Raw genomic sequence first — 16,780 nt, forward strand, 5'->3', positions numbered from 1 at the left:
TTAAAATGTACTGGATTTTTGCTTCAAGTTAACACACACCAGTTTGAGCCTTATTTCCTTGAGGCATCTCCCATGTTTCGACAACAGCCCTGCACAGAAATACAGCTACATGATAACATCCATCACAGACGTTGTCCTCGAGACAGAAAACCACCTCGGAGGACAGGCTTTCAGAGGCTGAAATGTTGGTGCCAGCCAACTGCTACCTGAACACCCAATGGACGAAGAACAGAAAGCAAAGAATCAACTTTGACCACAGGCAGCCCCAACTCCTGCCTGTGGTCTTTAGGGCACAGTCTTGACTGGTCACTCCATTTTAAAATTTTATTTTGAAGGGAAGGTGCATACTCTGAAGTGCTCAGGGCTTACTCTTGGCTCTGAATTTAGGGACCACTCCTAGCAGGGCTTAGGGAACTTACGGGATTCTGGGATGGAAGCTAGTTGGCCTAACCGCTATACGAGGCGTCTGGGGAATCTGCTTTGTTAATCACTAGCTTCTGCCATCCCTTACTCTTTGGGTGAGTCAACTCAATCAAGCCAATTTAGTGAATATGTAATTCATTTAATAAATGTGTGAAACAAAATATTCAGTAAGAAGCTTTTCTCCCAACTCTGCTTTATGTTTTTATTTGGGAGCCATACGTAGGGATGCTGGGGGACTGTATGGGATGCTGAGGATCAGCCACGTGCAAGGCAAGCACCTTCCCTCCTGGACTGTGACTCTAGCTCTTCTCCCAACTCTGAACCTTGTTCATCCATGCCGATCTATCTCATACTTCTTAAAAAATTACTTATGCATTTTCTCCGCGCCCGCACCCCCAGAATGACTGACGAAGAGGAAGGAGCTGCTTGGGACACCAGCAGCCCACCAGCAACCTGCAGTATGTGACTTGAGAGTTTCCGCCAGGTCCCCCGTGTGGAAATCTCTCTCTCTCTCCTTCAACTTTTTCCCTGGACTTTAGACAGAAACCCAAAACCGCGAGGCCGCGACTTAGTATCAGCAATATGTAATGGTTCCTTCTTAATGGGTCGGACTTTTGTGGGTGATCCTAACAAGAATAGTAAGTATTTTGTTGAAATATTGAAGGCAATCAAAATGGTAGCCATCTCTCTAGACTGAACTAAGCTATATCCCCACGCCGGCTGAGAAGAAATATCCTTCTTTCTCGGGAAGAAACGTGGTGTGGTGTCAAACATAGTGTGATGTCCATTAAGCAAACAGACCTGGTGGCGTGGGAATGGGAAATAAGGGGAAAAATTAGGTACATGGACCAGCGGGACGCTGGTGGTATCTCGAGCCGGAGCCGATATCAGCGCAAGACCTTTGGTTCCAGAAACTGCTTGCAGACACTCTACTAGACTATCAACTAAGCCAGAGCCCCACGCCGGCTGATGACGGGAAATAATCATCCTCTTCGGTTTTTTTCCCTTTGTCAGACAGCGTGGCGATTACTAAACAGGCGTGAACTCGGTGGCGCGGGGCAAGGGGGAAAAAGAAAAGTTATGTAACAAACAGCAGGATTTAATATCTCTATATTCTTAGCAATGGAGAACTATCAAATGCCTCATCGGCAATAGGACTGTCTTTTTCTTTTTGGGGGGAAACCCCAGCAACGGTAGTGAGTTGTGTGTTGAAACATGGAATGTAATCGAGATAAGCGTAAATGTAGTGAAACTTATCACGTACAAGGGTGGGGACTAGGGAGGTGGGAGGGGGCGGCAGATATACTGGGGGGGTTGGTGATGGAAGATGGGCACTGGTGAAGGGAAGGGTGTTTGAATATTGTATAACTGACATAATCCTGAGAACTTTGTAACCCTCCACTTGGTGATTCAAAAAAAAAAAAATTACTTATGCATCCAGACTTTTCCCTTATGCAGAAACAACATGCATGCGTGCAATCTACTTTCTGAAGGGCAAGGGAGTGCCCTATCCACGCCTGGCACTTTGCTCTCATTAATTCTCTGTACAGTATCTCACTGTCTACATGCAAGACTTAATTTTCTTTAATAAACTCTCTATTATTACATATTTTGTCCTTTAATTTCTGGGTAACTGCATTTCTATATAGTACTGCCAGCATGATGTCATCCTACTACCAAAAAATTTTATTTTTTAATCCTCCCTGCAACTCCTACCACTTTTACCACCAAGTGAGGTTTAAAAAATCCCAACAACTAATAAGCTCCAAGCAGAAAAAAAAATGTGTTGAAGCATTTAGTCTTGTCACACAAATGCTTACTGTCTCTCACACTAAATGCTTTAATGTTCTTTATAGCAGGGACAAAAGCCATACTCTTTTGTAAGTCAGAACGTAGGCCAACTGTATTTTTAGGATTCTATTTCAGGGACTGGATGAGTGGTTACTTTAAAAAAATTTACATCTGTTCTCTACTACAGTTCAAAAAAAAAAAGCTTTTTAAACCACTTATATATTTTTCCCCATTTACTATCCAACTCCATAAAAAAATAAAGAATAAATTAAGGACTAAACTAAGGTAGCAAGGGCAAACAAACGACAGCACAACATAAAATTCTTAAAACGTAAGATCTATAAATATTCATGGCAACAATAAATTTAGTAAGAAAAATTGTTGGGTCTTGGGAGTTTGTTTACACATATTTAGTAGTTCATGTTTTTCAAAACCAAATTAATTTTTAAGAAAACTTCTGTTTAGAAATTCTATTACAGTAGTGGCTTTGATTTGGAATTTTTCTTAAAAGCCATTGGAGGAAAAAAAGATTTTTAAAAACAAGTAGATAATTTATGATAAAAATTTCAAAACATCAAAAAATAAATCAAATACAGCAACAGTTTTTTAAAAGATTTATTCTTATTGGGCTGGACAAATAGCACAGTGGGTAGGGTATTTGCTTTGGCCAATCCAGGTTCAATTCCTCTGTCCCTCTCGAACAGCCCAGCAAGCTACCTAGAGTATCTCGCCCGCACAGCAGAGCCAGGCAAGCTATCCCTGGAGTAGGAGATATGCCAAAAACAGTAACAACAACTCCAACTCTTACAATGGAGATATTACTGGTGCCCACTCGAGCAAATCGATGAGCAACGGGGGGGGGGGTTGGCGGCGGGGGGGGGGACAGTGGCAGTGAAACAGTGAAACAGTGATATTCTTATTTCACAACACATATGCCTATTACATCATCAGCCTAACATTAGGCCTTATTTTCAGAGGTCATTATCAATTACCTTAAGCCTATTAAATTAAGATCACCAGTCCCAAAGGCATCGAACACAAAATCAGACCCATTTCTTACTTGAATCTGCTAGAGATCTCAGGGCCTATTTGCCTTACTTCTACTACAAACAATCATATATAAATGTTTATTGACTGACATTTAATGACTGACAATCATTTGGGCTCTTTGTCAGTCCATTATATATGTTCCCTTTCCTTTATGAAGGATCTATTTTGAAGGGGAAATTTGATAAAACATACTAGAGATGTTTAGATATATTTAGGCTTTCTTTTTGGAGGATGGGAGAGGATTAGCAGTTTCTCTAAGGGCAAAAGATATGGAAACTCAAGAGATAAATAAAAAAAAATAAAGACATAACAGCATGCTCCCAGACAAAAGATGGGCTTCCAGATCCTTACTGTGAATTCCCGCTGAGGTTTTCATAGTTTCCCAAGCTTCACCTCCCTCCACACCTCCACACCACCTAATGTTATGGAAGTTCTGGCTTTGTGTACCTGCCTTACCACAAGGTGCAAGTAACTGAGACAAAATGATCTTAGCAAACCAGAGTTTCCTCTCATAGGTGATGAGGTCTATCATCTTTCACCTGGACCAGCTTTAAGGATGCCCAAGGCCTAATCTACTTTCAATTTTTGATTAAATATAATACACACACTATAAAAATCTACCATTTTTTTTCTTTTTTGAGAGTGTAGGGTAATGAATCCAGGTGTCATATATGCAAGGTAAAATCTACCCTTTTGATGCACAGAAAGCAGTGTTCTTTTAGTATTCATAAGATTGCACACACGTTTAATTCTAGAAAAATTTCATCATTACAAAAAATAAATCTGATCTCCATTGAAGTCGTTTTTATTCTTACCCTGCCCCAAATGCTCCCATAGCCACTAATCCATTTCTTTTTTCTAATGATTTGTTTATACTGGGATTTCATATAAAATGCAGTGATACGGGGCCACAGAGTGTACAGGGGCTAAAAAACTTTTCTTACCCAGAGCTGACACCGGTTCAACCCCGACCCACCTGGTCCTTTGAGCATTCGTAGGAGCAACACTGAAGGACCACTGGGTATGATTCAAACAGCTCCCCACAAACAAACCAGACAAATAAAATTTTTAACTAAATGATAAAATTTTAAATTGGAATGATACAACATGGGGCCTTTTTGTATCTGAGTGCAACATATTGTCAAGTTTCATCCACACTCTTTGCGGGGAACAAGTAATATTCCAGCAGATAGATAATAACGCAATCTACTGATTTACCAGCTCATAAAAATTTGTTTCTATCTTTTGCTTTCACAAACAACTATATGAACACTCATGCACAAGTCTTAGTGTAGGCATGCTTTCAACTCTCTGGGGGATATAACTAGACATGGAATTACTAGGTCACATATTAACTATGTTCAACTTTTAGAAAAAGTGTTCTCAAATAAGGCACTACATTATCTTACATTTCCAGCAATAATATTATGCAGGAGGATATCAAATTTTCCACAATTTCACCAAGATTTGATAAATTGTCTTTTTTTTTAGTATCTTCCTGGTGAGTATGAAGTGGTATTTTACAGTAGTATTGATTTACATTTCCATGATGACTAATAATGCTGAACATCTTTTCATATGCTTTTGTTATCTGTATACCTTTTTTGACAAAATGTCTAACAATTCCTTTACTCAATGCCATCAAAGGAGGGAAGTCAGGAGAGGTGAATGAAGAGGCAAACTGGGAGTGACACAGAGGCATTGGTGGACAGTTGCAAGCACAATAGTGGTGTTAAGACTTGGTAACTGTGTACATCAAAACAATAAACATTAGCACCTCTATAATCTGTGATCTAAACTACAGTAAGGGAATTTCATGAAACCTTTTAAAGAAGCTAAAATAAAATCTCCTGCTCATTTTAAATGAGGTTTTCTTTTTATTACTGAGTTATCATCACTCTTTATATTCTGAAATCTATCTTTATTAGATTTATAATTACCCTGTAGGTTATATTATTACTTCTTACCAGTGTCCTTCAATAAATGCACTAAGCTTTTTAATTTTAATGAAGTACTATTTATCGATTATTTCCCCTTCCTAACATGGGTTTTTAGTGTCATAGCTAAGGAAACACTGCTTGATTTGATATTATGAACAGCTACATCTATTTCTTTTACGGGTTTTTCAGTTTGGGCTGTGTTATTCAGGACTTTAATTCACTTGTGGTTAATGTTTGTATGTGTTATGGGGTAGAAGTGTAATTTTAATCTTTTGGAAATAGATAAATGGAATTGTTTCCTTAAGGAACCTTTAGATATAAAATCATGTCAATCTGTAATTTTAGAAAAATAAAAAAATCAATATGTGATTTATTTAAATAGAAACTGATACAACTGGATCTTAAGACATATGTTTCCAGTATTAAAATATTGGAAGACAAAGTTACTCATTGTACCAGTATCGGAAGTTTCCCTAAAGTAAAACTATCCTACTTTTCAGTATCAACATTGCAAATCACAATGACCAAAGGAGAGAGAGACAGAGAAGAAAATCGCCTGCTTTAGAGGTAGACAAGAGTGGGAATTGGGGGTGATGGCAGGGAACCTGGGGACATCAGTGCTAGGAAATGTACACTGGTGGAGGGATGGGTGTTGGAACACTGTATGACTGAAACCCAGTCATAAACAGCTTTGTAATAGTCTATCTCAAAGTGATTCAATAAAAAAGATTAAAAAAATAATAAGGCTGTCCAACTGAAAAAAAAAGTAAGATTATCCTTCCTGGTTATATCAGTAGCTTTCCCAACTGCTGTATTTGTTTTGTTTGATTTGGGGGGAAAGGGGCATACCTGGCACATATAGTCATTTGTTGCGGGGACTATATGTGATGCCCAGGATCAAACCTGGGGCAACCACCTACCTGCATGGCAAGTGTCCTACCTACTGTGTTTTCGATCCAGTCCTAAAGTATTTGTATGCTATTTTTTTTGGGGGGGGGAGTGTGGGGGAAGTAAGGGTGGGGATCAACACTCAGTAATACTCAGGGCTTACTACTGGCTCTGCACTCAGGGATCACTTCTGGTGTAGCTTAGAGGGCCATATAGGGTTCACTGCACATGAGACAAGCATTCTTAATTAATGAAGTTTTTAAAAGATGACTTATCTAGGTACTGTTTCCAAAGCCTAACTGAAAAATCAATTTTCTTAGTATAGCTCTCTTAAAGTCAATCACACATTTGGAAATTTACTAAGAGCCTCTCCAGAACACTCCCCTCCTCAAATGCTCCCTTCCAGATTAACTTGGCAGCTTCAGTGACAGATGAAGTCATTTACTCAAAATTCTCTATAAAGAATTTAAAGAGAGGGGCTGGAGCGATAGCACAGTGGGTAGGGCATTTGCCTTGCACGCGGCCAACCCGGGTTCGATCCCCAGCATCCCATATGGTCCCTTGAGCGCTGCCAGGAGTAATTCCTGAGTGCAGAGCCAGGAGTAACCCCTGTGCATGGCCGGGTGTGACCCAAAAAGAAAAAAAAAAAAGAATTTAAAGAGATATTCTAAAAAGTCAAATTTTGAGGCCAGAAAAATAGTATAGGGGTTTGCTCTCAGCCAGCCTTGGTTTGATCCTCCTCATACTGCATATGGTCCCTGAGCAGAGTGAGGAATAAATCTTGACCAATGCCAGGTATTCCCCTCCCATCCCACCCCACCCCACCCCACCCCACCCCACCACCAAAATAGTGTAAATACGAAAAAAAAAATTCATGAAATAGAAAATTCAGGCCACATGTTTATTCTAAGATTTCACAGAGTAAAAAAATACAGCTATTTCATCACAGAAACTGAGTTCCAGTCCCACTCCTCCCACCCACTGCGGCACAAAACCGGGCAGATCATTTGTTCGCACTGTACAAACAAAGCTAATGAAATGCCGAATGTTCAGTGCTGACTTCTGAGGTGTGGGTGTGCTGAGAGACAGGTGATGTACCTGCACACCACTAAACGCGGCTCCCACTGGGCAGGTCAGCAGCACCTCACCTTAGCTTAATTCCATTCGTGCCATGAAAATGAATCCAACTACTCTCACTGATCACTGGAATAACTCTGAGCTTTGGATAACAAAAGCAGAAAAGGATATATGATAAATGTCAGAACTATTATTAAAAGGATGATGCTCACCAGTTTTTCTAGTAAGGCATTTTCCTCTAATGGTTCCATACACTGGGAAAATTAGGCAAAACCAACCCACAATTCATCTTCATTAGAAAGTTTTTTTCATCAGCACAACAAAAAGTTCTCACAGTTGTTTCTTTGTATCAACTGTTTGTAGAAACTAGAGTGGATAGCAGTAAGCTTTTCAAAAAGTGACTGCAGAAAACAGGCTCTCTCGAGGTCCTAGCACTAAGCTCCCAGAACCTCACTGGATTACCCTACCATCTTAGAGGCAAGCAGTGCAAAGGAGACGATGCTGTGTACCTCATCAAACATATGTTTCATATTTAAGGCAAGCGATGATGAGGTGGGTAAAAGCGCTGAGTTTAAACATAAGACTGCCACTCTTCCAGGATACAAGTTCACACACCAATGACATTCACCCAAATATGGAACAAATAGATTTCTGTGTATAGAGACAAAGGACTGAAAATGCTTTAATGTGTGGGCAAGTAAACAGCAGGACAGGTAACGCTGCATTTTGGAACCTATTTCCCCTCTTCTGATCATTGGGTAGGCTTGAGCCAAAATATAGTAAAACCTCAGTCATCAAAAGAGAAATTAACTTTGAAGCTTAGGGCGAGGCTGGTGTACAACAGAAAATTACAAAAGAAAATTACAAAAGAAAATTTTAAGTTCACTTTCATGAAAGGTTTGGAAGCTTTCTGCTCAGTTTGAGCAGACTGGGGTGCTGGGGGAAGGTCTGTGTCACATGATGAACTCGGAAATGAGATACTACGACCACAAGACCCTTAACAATTACTACATCAAGCATCTGAAATAGTGGTCTCCAAGCTAACTTGAAAATATTTGTAGCAGGCCTTTTTGAGGCAAATATCAAATGTAGTAACAAAAATCCAGTAATTGTGCTCCACTGGTACAAACAGGGACCAGCAAACCTATCAGAGATTGAGTCTCACTCCACAGTACTCTAGAGATTTCTAGAGGAATCCCAAGATGTTCACAAAAGAAGTGAGAGAATAACTCGTCCCAAGCTTCCCTGGTTTTCAAACATTGTATTCTAGAATGCTAGCTTCACATATCCAAAAGTACATATTCATAAATACACATACAGGACCTATGTGCATGTACCTATGGATAAAACAGACATGAATTATATAAAATTTAAATGTAAGAGATTAAAAACAAATGAATATTTTTAAAGCATTTTATTCAAGTGACAAAAATCTTTTTACTTCTCATTGAGAGAAATGGAAAAAAAATGCTTTACTGTTTATCGAAACTTTTTTTTTTTATATGTGGGGACAAAACAATTTGCTTCTACATTGTTTTGACAGCTGGTGTAGTGCTTTTATAGATGAAACTAAGATAGAGAAAAAGGATCATCACCAAATTATCTGGATCCAAGAACCATATCCATCTGCTCAATTTATTGAATCATTTTACTAAAGAAATTCTTCTGATTATGAAGTTATCTTTGTTAAAATTAAAGATTAAAGCCCTGAATTTGGCTGATAAATTATTACTTTCCCCAAGATTAAATACCTGTTCATGAAGACTGATTATCAGAAAGCACTGTGTTATAAAATATTTTTTTTAATTTGAAATTGAAATGAACCCAGCGACTGACCCACTGACAGATGACGGATTAAGGATACTGTGGTATCTACATATTCAATGGACTATTACTCTGCCATTGAAAAAAGGTACTGGAGAAAAAAAATGGAAGGAACTTGAGGTGACTATATTAAATAAGGAGGGTTTCACTTATGTATGGAATAACTATTTAAGATATTTATTTCATTCAAAATACTTCAAATAAACTGGCAAAGAACAACAAAGCTACATGCAGTTAAGATAATGACGGGAACAATATGACAATGAGTTGAAATGATTTGCTGGACAAGAACTGAAGACTGGAAGTAGGTAAAGGGACAGAATGATTACCTTTCAGTACCTATATTGCAAATCATAATGCTCAAAGGGACACAGACAGAGACAGAGATAGAGACAGAGAAGAAAAGTGCCCATGGTAGACGCAGACTGGCAGGGGTGGGAGGGAAACTGGGGACACTGGTGGTGGGAAATGTACCCTGGTGGAGGGAGGGGTGTTGGAACATTGTATGACTGAAAACCATTCATAAACAACTTTGTAACTGTGTATGTCATGGTGATTCAACTAAAAACAAACAAGCAAAGCTAACTGCTGCACCCTGGTTTCCAGGGAAGAGGGATGGGAGATGAAGAGAGAACAGAATAGAGGATTTCTATGGTGGGAGAGCACTGAACGGCATTGGTGGGATGGTGGTGAGTCCTATACAATATAGCCGATGAAGCTATACCCTTGCAACTCAAAAGTTTGTTGAGTCAATGATAATCAATAAACTAGGAAGAAGAGCAGAAAGTTGCAAACTTAAAAGATAACTGGGTAGTTTTGAAAAATTCACAAAGGTGAGTCAGTTCCTCATTTAGTACTGAGCATGACCTTTACTTTGAAGGGCTGAACAACGTGCTGATGATGTGTCATCACAAATGAAATTAGTGAGCATTGGACACTTGTATTTGAGGAAAAGAAAAGATGTGAATTTTTCAGAGGTGGCCAGTATGCCTTGGGTGGTTCCAAAGATGTCCATGATCATTCCATATCACAACACAAAATAAAGTGAATGTTCTACTAGCTAGGAAACATGCTTTATCCCACAGCAACCACACAAATGGGAACAAGCTCTCCGGCACCTGGGCGGCAATGCTGGGAGATTCTGCTTTCCTCCACACTTTCCACAAGCCTACGGTCCTACTTCCGCAGCAGCAACACTGAGCATGGGGGAACGCAGGGAAGCAGCAGCAAACGCACAGGAGATCTGTAGAGTGTTTGACATCTGAGAGACACAGCACGCTCAGCAGTGGCTAAATACCATATGAACTGCTAGTTCAAGGGGTCTGGTTTCAACACTGTCTGGCACTCTGTGCCTTCCCCAGGACACCTCATCTTTGCAAGCGGGGCTTTCATCAGCTGCTGTGATACAAGGCAAGTGCCATGTGGAAAAGGAAATGAGGTGGGCATTCAAGAAGCTGAGTAGTGCACGAGAAGTACCTACAACCCACAGTAAATAATTGGGAACATTTAGGAATAAAAGTATATATTCAACTTGTCCATCCTAGTCATCACCAGGGCATGTCCTGGTTGGGAAGTCACCTCAGGATGGATATCGGGAGGCATGGGATAGTCTCCAGTTGCTGAATTTTGGGAATGCAAAACTAAGTGGGAAACCGATTGCTCCTGGGGTGCTTGCTTTGAATCTTCTGAGCAATAGCTCTATTAAGTCTTCTTGGTAACCATGTGTAAAAGGCTGAAGATGGTTTTGAGACACTGAGTGATACAGTTTTAAATTGCCTTCAGGATGGATATCAGGTACAGTCAAGTACAGATTGTTCTAAGAGGAATAGTCATTCCTGGGATGATTCATATAACTACTAGGACAGATGTTGGGCTGCAGCAATAGCACAGCGGGTAGGGCATTTGCCTTGCACGCAGCCGACCTGGGTTCAATTTCTCCGCCCCTCTCGGAGAGGCTGGCAAGGTACCGAGAGTATCTTGTCCGCACGGCAGAGCCTAGCAAGCTACCCGTGGCATATTCGATATGCCAAAAACAGTAACAACTAGTCTCACAATGGAGACATTATTGGTGTCCGATTGAGCAAATCGATGAGCAACAGGATGACAGTGAGACAGTGATTCCTCCAACTTATAGGTATGACTTTTTCAAGCCGATTTTTTTTTCCGGAAAAAAATATTAAGTAGTTCAACCGGTTTAACATAAGAACTGTAGGGTGGGCTGGAGACAGAAGAGGGTTTAAGATGCTTTTCTTGCACGTGGCTAACCCGTTTGATCCCTAGCACTACATATAGTCCCCTGAGCACCACTAGGAGTGACCTCTGAGCGCTGCTAGAATAAATCATTGTTTGAGATCACTGGCATACTAAGAAAAAGTGACTGAGCCCTAAGGGTTCCAGTTAACGACTGTACCAGAACAATGGCAGGGTAGAAAATTCAGATTTGGGGCCAGCAGAGGACGGGCTAAGAGGATGGATGTTCACAGAGCCTCCGATTTTGCAAACCTGGAGTCCGCTTGTCCTTTCCTTCTGTCTCACCGCTCCTTAGCGACCAAATCCACAAGAAACTCCACTCCAGAACCCACAAATATTCCAGTAGGACATATCATTCAAGTGGGCATTTCATGTCCTTTTCACATTTTTGTGAATAAAAAACATTGGTGCCTTGTTCACAAAACCAGGCCATATAAGCTGCTTGCTTACTAAATATTTGGTTAGTTAAATATGTACAAAGAAATAATTTGAGGATTTTTTGGTGAGCTGAAAAATATTTTCATGAGCCAATTTCATTTGTTTCAAAAAAATGCTTTGTTTAGAGTTTAGCAAGCTGGGTGCAGGGGTGCTCTGGCCAGGCAGCTGCCTTGCTGTGTCAAGCTCAGAATGCAAGGTCCAGGACTGCCCCAAACCTCCAATGGCAATCCCTGGCATTATTGGGTTCGAGCCCTAGCACCACAAATGTGACCCTCCATGGTACACCACATCCAGCATGTGCATTCCATGGACATTCTAAGAAGCGGGACCCCAACATCATCATGACAGTAAGACAGAGGCTGCTCATGCGTATCTGCCATCTCCATAATTGTTTCCAGAGCTTCTTCAGGTCTCGGACACAGAGGTGCCCAATTTTCTCCAAAGAAGAGTTTGGTTCTTTGATTGTTTCCTTCTTTCAAAAGAAAATGAGGTGTCATTAGAGTGTGTAAATCTTAAACCCAATAGGTAGAAATAGAAATCTACCAAGAGGTAGAAATAGTTCCTGGATATTGTGATAATGATGATCAAAATCCTGTTTTCAGAAACGTTCCTGTCTACTTGTCCTGTAACTGGACAAACTGACGCAGTAAGAATCAATTGATTCACTTATCTGACTCTGCCCCACCACAACCACCACATGTTCTTACTTCCTGGGTAACTATTCACTGCAGGGTTCAAGTCCAAGTGGTATTTTATTTTGGAAGCAATCACTATACATAAAGCCATAATTGTACTGTAAGCTGATTGAGTTTACAACAAGAACAAGACCAAAACAATACTTTTATTATTGATATAATATATATACAAGAAATCCTAAACACTGTTATTCTGGCATAACAGAAATAGAAGTTAATGGAAAAGGATGTAATAATAACTATTGTAATTTATTTTTAAATGATTATTAAATACCACTCTCTTTTAAAGCCCTGAATGGGGAATGAATTGGACACTCTGGTTTAAGAAGATACTTTTCTATGAATGCATTACACCTTTTTAAGAAAAATCATGGATCAGGAACAGAAGGCAGTGGTAGGCTGAGAAAGACCGGAAGGTACCAGGAAATTAGATTCCAGATACCCTGAGGAGCAGAAGGAAGCATCAGTTTGGGTAGTTAAATGACTTATCTATTAACAAGAAATACATAAACATGATACAGCAAAGTGAAGTTTAAGAGCACAAAACCTGTATTCAAATGTGGCTTCCTCTGCAACTAATCCCACAAAATCAGGGGATACTAGAGTTAGGGTTTCTGCTTCTAGTTTCGTACTCCCAAGGGGTAAGGAACATGTTATCTGCAAGTCTAGTGGCACAGTGCTAAGATACTAGTGTGCAGAAAGAAAACTATGAACTCATTCACTGAAACCAAATCAGCTAGCTGCCTTCTGCCTGCACAGAAGGGCAGGGAAGGTGGGAAAATGTCTGTTAAACATATCAATATATTTTGTGGGCCTGAGAGAAAGGACAGAGGTTAAGGTGCTTGCTTACAAGTGGCCAGCCCTTGTTTGATCCTTAGCACTGCATACGGTCCCCTGAGCATCACCAGCAATAATCCCTGAGCACGGAACTAAAATTTGTGACCCTAGAAAAAGACAAGTACCTATGGAACTAAGATGTTTGGGTTTAAGGAGGTATCGGGCATGGTATAAAATAAATAAGTAAATAAATAAATAAATTATAAAATATAAAATAAAATATAAAAAATAAAAAATTTTAAAAATAAAATAAGTACAAAATTCAAAAGGAAAAATCAGGAGGCCAGAACAATAGTATAGTGGATGAAGTTCTTGTCTTACAGGAGGCTGACCTGGGTTCAATCCCAAGCACCCCATATGGTCCTCTGAGTCCTGCCAGGATTGATTCCTGAGCACACAGCCAGGAGTAAGCCCTGAGCACAGCTAAGAGTGAACAAAAGGAAATCAGATCCCTGGATAGTCAACAGATACATCAGAAAGTGTTTCTCTTTAATCATTTTTGTTCTGTGAAACTTATTTTACAGAGAATTTCAGCATTCTTTAGGACTTGGGAAAGAATGCTATGATACTCTCTACTATGGGCACAATGCCTTTTCTGTGCTGTGAATGAAGACACCTGACACTATTTCATGCATTGGCTCTTAAACCACAAAAGAAAATATAAGTATATTTAAAAAGTTCATCATAAATTTTAGGTCTGTTTGTAAGGGGAGCTGAATATGTATATTCCCTGGAAACCCTCATTCTTGGAATGGGATTTTCTCTGGAATCATGCTTTTTTGATTTGACGTGATTTTTTTGGGGGGTAAGGGTAGCCATTGGTTTGAAAGAAACAACTGATGTGTATAGCAGTTATAATGATCTTAGCAACTTGTCCTGTCTCATCTCTTGCTATGCTGGTTCTCAGCATCACACACCTTGTGATTTTTGCAAGAAATTCATTAGAAAGTATGCTTCAAAATTACCTGGAGGGAAAGAGTTCTGGAAATAGACACGCAATATGCTGTCTACTGTGAAAATATGAAGAAGGCTGACAAAAGACACAATAATATCTTATCTAAATCTTCCTGAAGGAACATCTTTTCCAGAATCAAAGCTCAGGGCTAACTTTGCTTCTGGGAAATAGAAATAAGGCTGTTAAGTGATTTAAAAAAAACATTAACACTCTTTAATTATCTTCCCAGTGGGAACTTTTTGTACTTTACATACACATTCTGTGTGTGTAGAAGGAAGTAAAGTAAATACATATTAAAGTACAATTTTCATGAGAAATTGGTTTCACAGTCATGTTGCTAACCTTACAAATAAAGTTTTAAGTAATGAAAGTGTTGATCTTTGTCTTTTCACCCTGTAATACCTTAGGTCTAGAGTTGAAAGCTGTCTTTAAACTTCTGTTGCTGCTGTTTTAGGGCCACACCTGGCAAAGATCAGAGCTTACTCTTGCCTCTGTGCTTCCGGGTGGGGCTCAAGGGACCAAATTTGGTACCAGGGATCAAACCCAGGTCAGCTATATACGATGCAAGCATCTTACACACTATACTATATTTCTCTGGCCCCTGTTTCTTAAATATTTTAAATATATAGTGGCCAAAAAGGTCTCAATAATGGTGCTGGCTTCAAAGTGAACTTTAAACATTTTTTAGAATTTGCCTAAAGGTCAGAATGGGCTGAACACAATCAACTGGTACAGTGACTAAGACTGCAAATCAGGGGTAGACCCAAGAACACTCAGTAGGAGCTGACCAACTTGGAAAATGGTTTTCTTTCTTTGAGGGGCTCTTTCTTATTGCAATATTATTAATGGTATCTAAAAATCAATGCATTTTGAGTTGGGGCAAAAGAAGCATTTTAATCTAAAGGTTTTCAGGTTGTTTGATTTTCAGAAAAATATTGGGCTTTATTTCTGCTACTGACCCTTTCTTTAGATGTTATCATGTTTTCACTGCATTAAAGCTATACCTTGAAACTCTGAATTGAGTTGCTCTTCTTTATACCTTGAAGTATTGCAATAAATGCAAGGCTTCTTTTGGTCTGATTATACAGCTTCAAGTTTTGACCATACACTGTTTCACCTTTTATTCTTATAATAAAATTTTCAAAAATCATTAAGTTTTTGAATTTCATTTAAAACATCTGTAGGAGAATATAACAGAATACTAAATCTGAAGCTAACAATAATTTTTGTGTATATGTTTTAGTACATAATGTATACTTTATATCTTCACATAACTCAACACAGATTCAAAGTAAGAAAATGTACTGAGATTAAAAAACATCAATGACAACATTGCATCTCTCTGGGAACAAATACCTCTTCAGAACAGACATCGACCAGATTCACTGCAGTTCTCAAAAAGAGAAAAGAAAAAGCTATTAAGTAAGTGTCTGAGAACTCAGGCAGGACAGGAAAATGCAAGGGAAATCCTTTATGATGGCTAATGAATAGTGGCCTACCAACCAGTGTAGACTGTTAGACTTGCCAAGCTGGTCTATAACTTTACATGGTTAATATTAAGCATGAGCCATGAGCCTGCTGTAATACACTGAGTCCTGGAGGTATGGAAAAAGTCTGCTAAGACACCTCAACTGAATCACAGGTTGAGAACATTAAGAACATTGAGAACATCACAGATTTGTAACCAAACATTAATTTAGCAGTATACGGCTTCTTCAAAGATTTATTTCTTGCCATGGCTGTCCTCTAAACCAGAGGTGTGGTATGGAAAAAGGCTCATCCCATTTTCACCTTCTCCCAACTCTACCCAGCTCTCCCAACTCCAATTCCTCACTCCCTGTTTTCAGGGCACAACTCATCAATAACAGTCAGAAATAACAAAATAACGACTGTTTAGGGACAAAATGGAGTCCTAGGATGGGGGAGGGAGGCTCTGCTGTAGCTGGCTTTAAAATTAATGAGATTTTGGTTTTGAACAGTACTTTTTAACCACCTGTACAATCCATGGAATTCACCAGTTTAAAGAGAGGTTCCAAACCCAGCAAATCAGGTTTCTTACTGAACAGTGTTAGCACCCTTTATCACTTTATCACTGTCATCCCATTGCTCATCATTTGCTCAAGCGGTCACCAATAATGTCTCCATTGTGAGACTTCTTGTTACTGTTTTTGGCATATTGAAGCACCCTTTATAGCTATTATATTTAGAGGTGACTGGATGTGAAAATATGAGAGGCTGGCTATTTATCTTGAGGGGAGGTAATGAAGACAGGGTAAGTGGTTTTCGGAGTGAAAACACAAGAGCTCCAAGAAGGAGAGAGGTGAAGCTGATGATATCAATGCCCTTTTACCCTGAAAACACACACGGGACATGAAAACTTACTTGCCAATATTTTCAGGCAGGGACTGCAATGAGATGTCATTTACAGAAAGACATGTCAAATTCTGTAATTCAGGAAAGCTTTCTGGTAATCTAAAACAAACAGACAAAGATTAATTACAAAAGAAAAGTGTATCATAGTCCATACTAAATGTTAATAGAATCATTTCTTTCAATACGCTAATTAATATAACTTCCTAAAATTCTATGACATACGACAATTTTTTGTTTAT

The 16,780-nt window shown here is 39.3% G+C and overlaps 1 protein-coding gene across 1 annotated transcript in view; it reads right to left on the reverse strand.

Annotated features, from left to right (window-relative positions):
* LRRC1 (leucine rich repeat containing 1) overlaps positions 1-16,780 on the reverse strand; it is a 149,014-nt gene that overhangs the window by 38,388 nt on the left and 93,846 nt on the right. The window contains exon 4 of the mRNA XM_055123441.1: positions 16,551-16,640. Within this exon, the coding sequence (XP_054979416.1) occupies positions 16,551-16,640 (90 nt within the window). The remainder of the gene's footprint in view (positions 1-16,550; positions 16,641-16,780) is intronic.

The sequence above is a fragment of the Sorex araneus genome, chromosome X (genome assembly GCF_027595985.1).
Source record: "Sorex araneus isolate mSorAra2 chromosome X, mSorAra2.pri, whole genome shotgun sequence".
Lineage (NCBI taxonomy): Eukaryota > Metazoa > Chordata > Mammalia > Eulipotyphla > Soricidae > Sorex > Sorex araneus.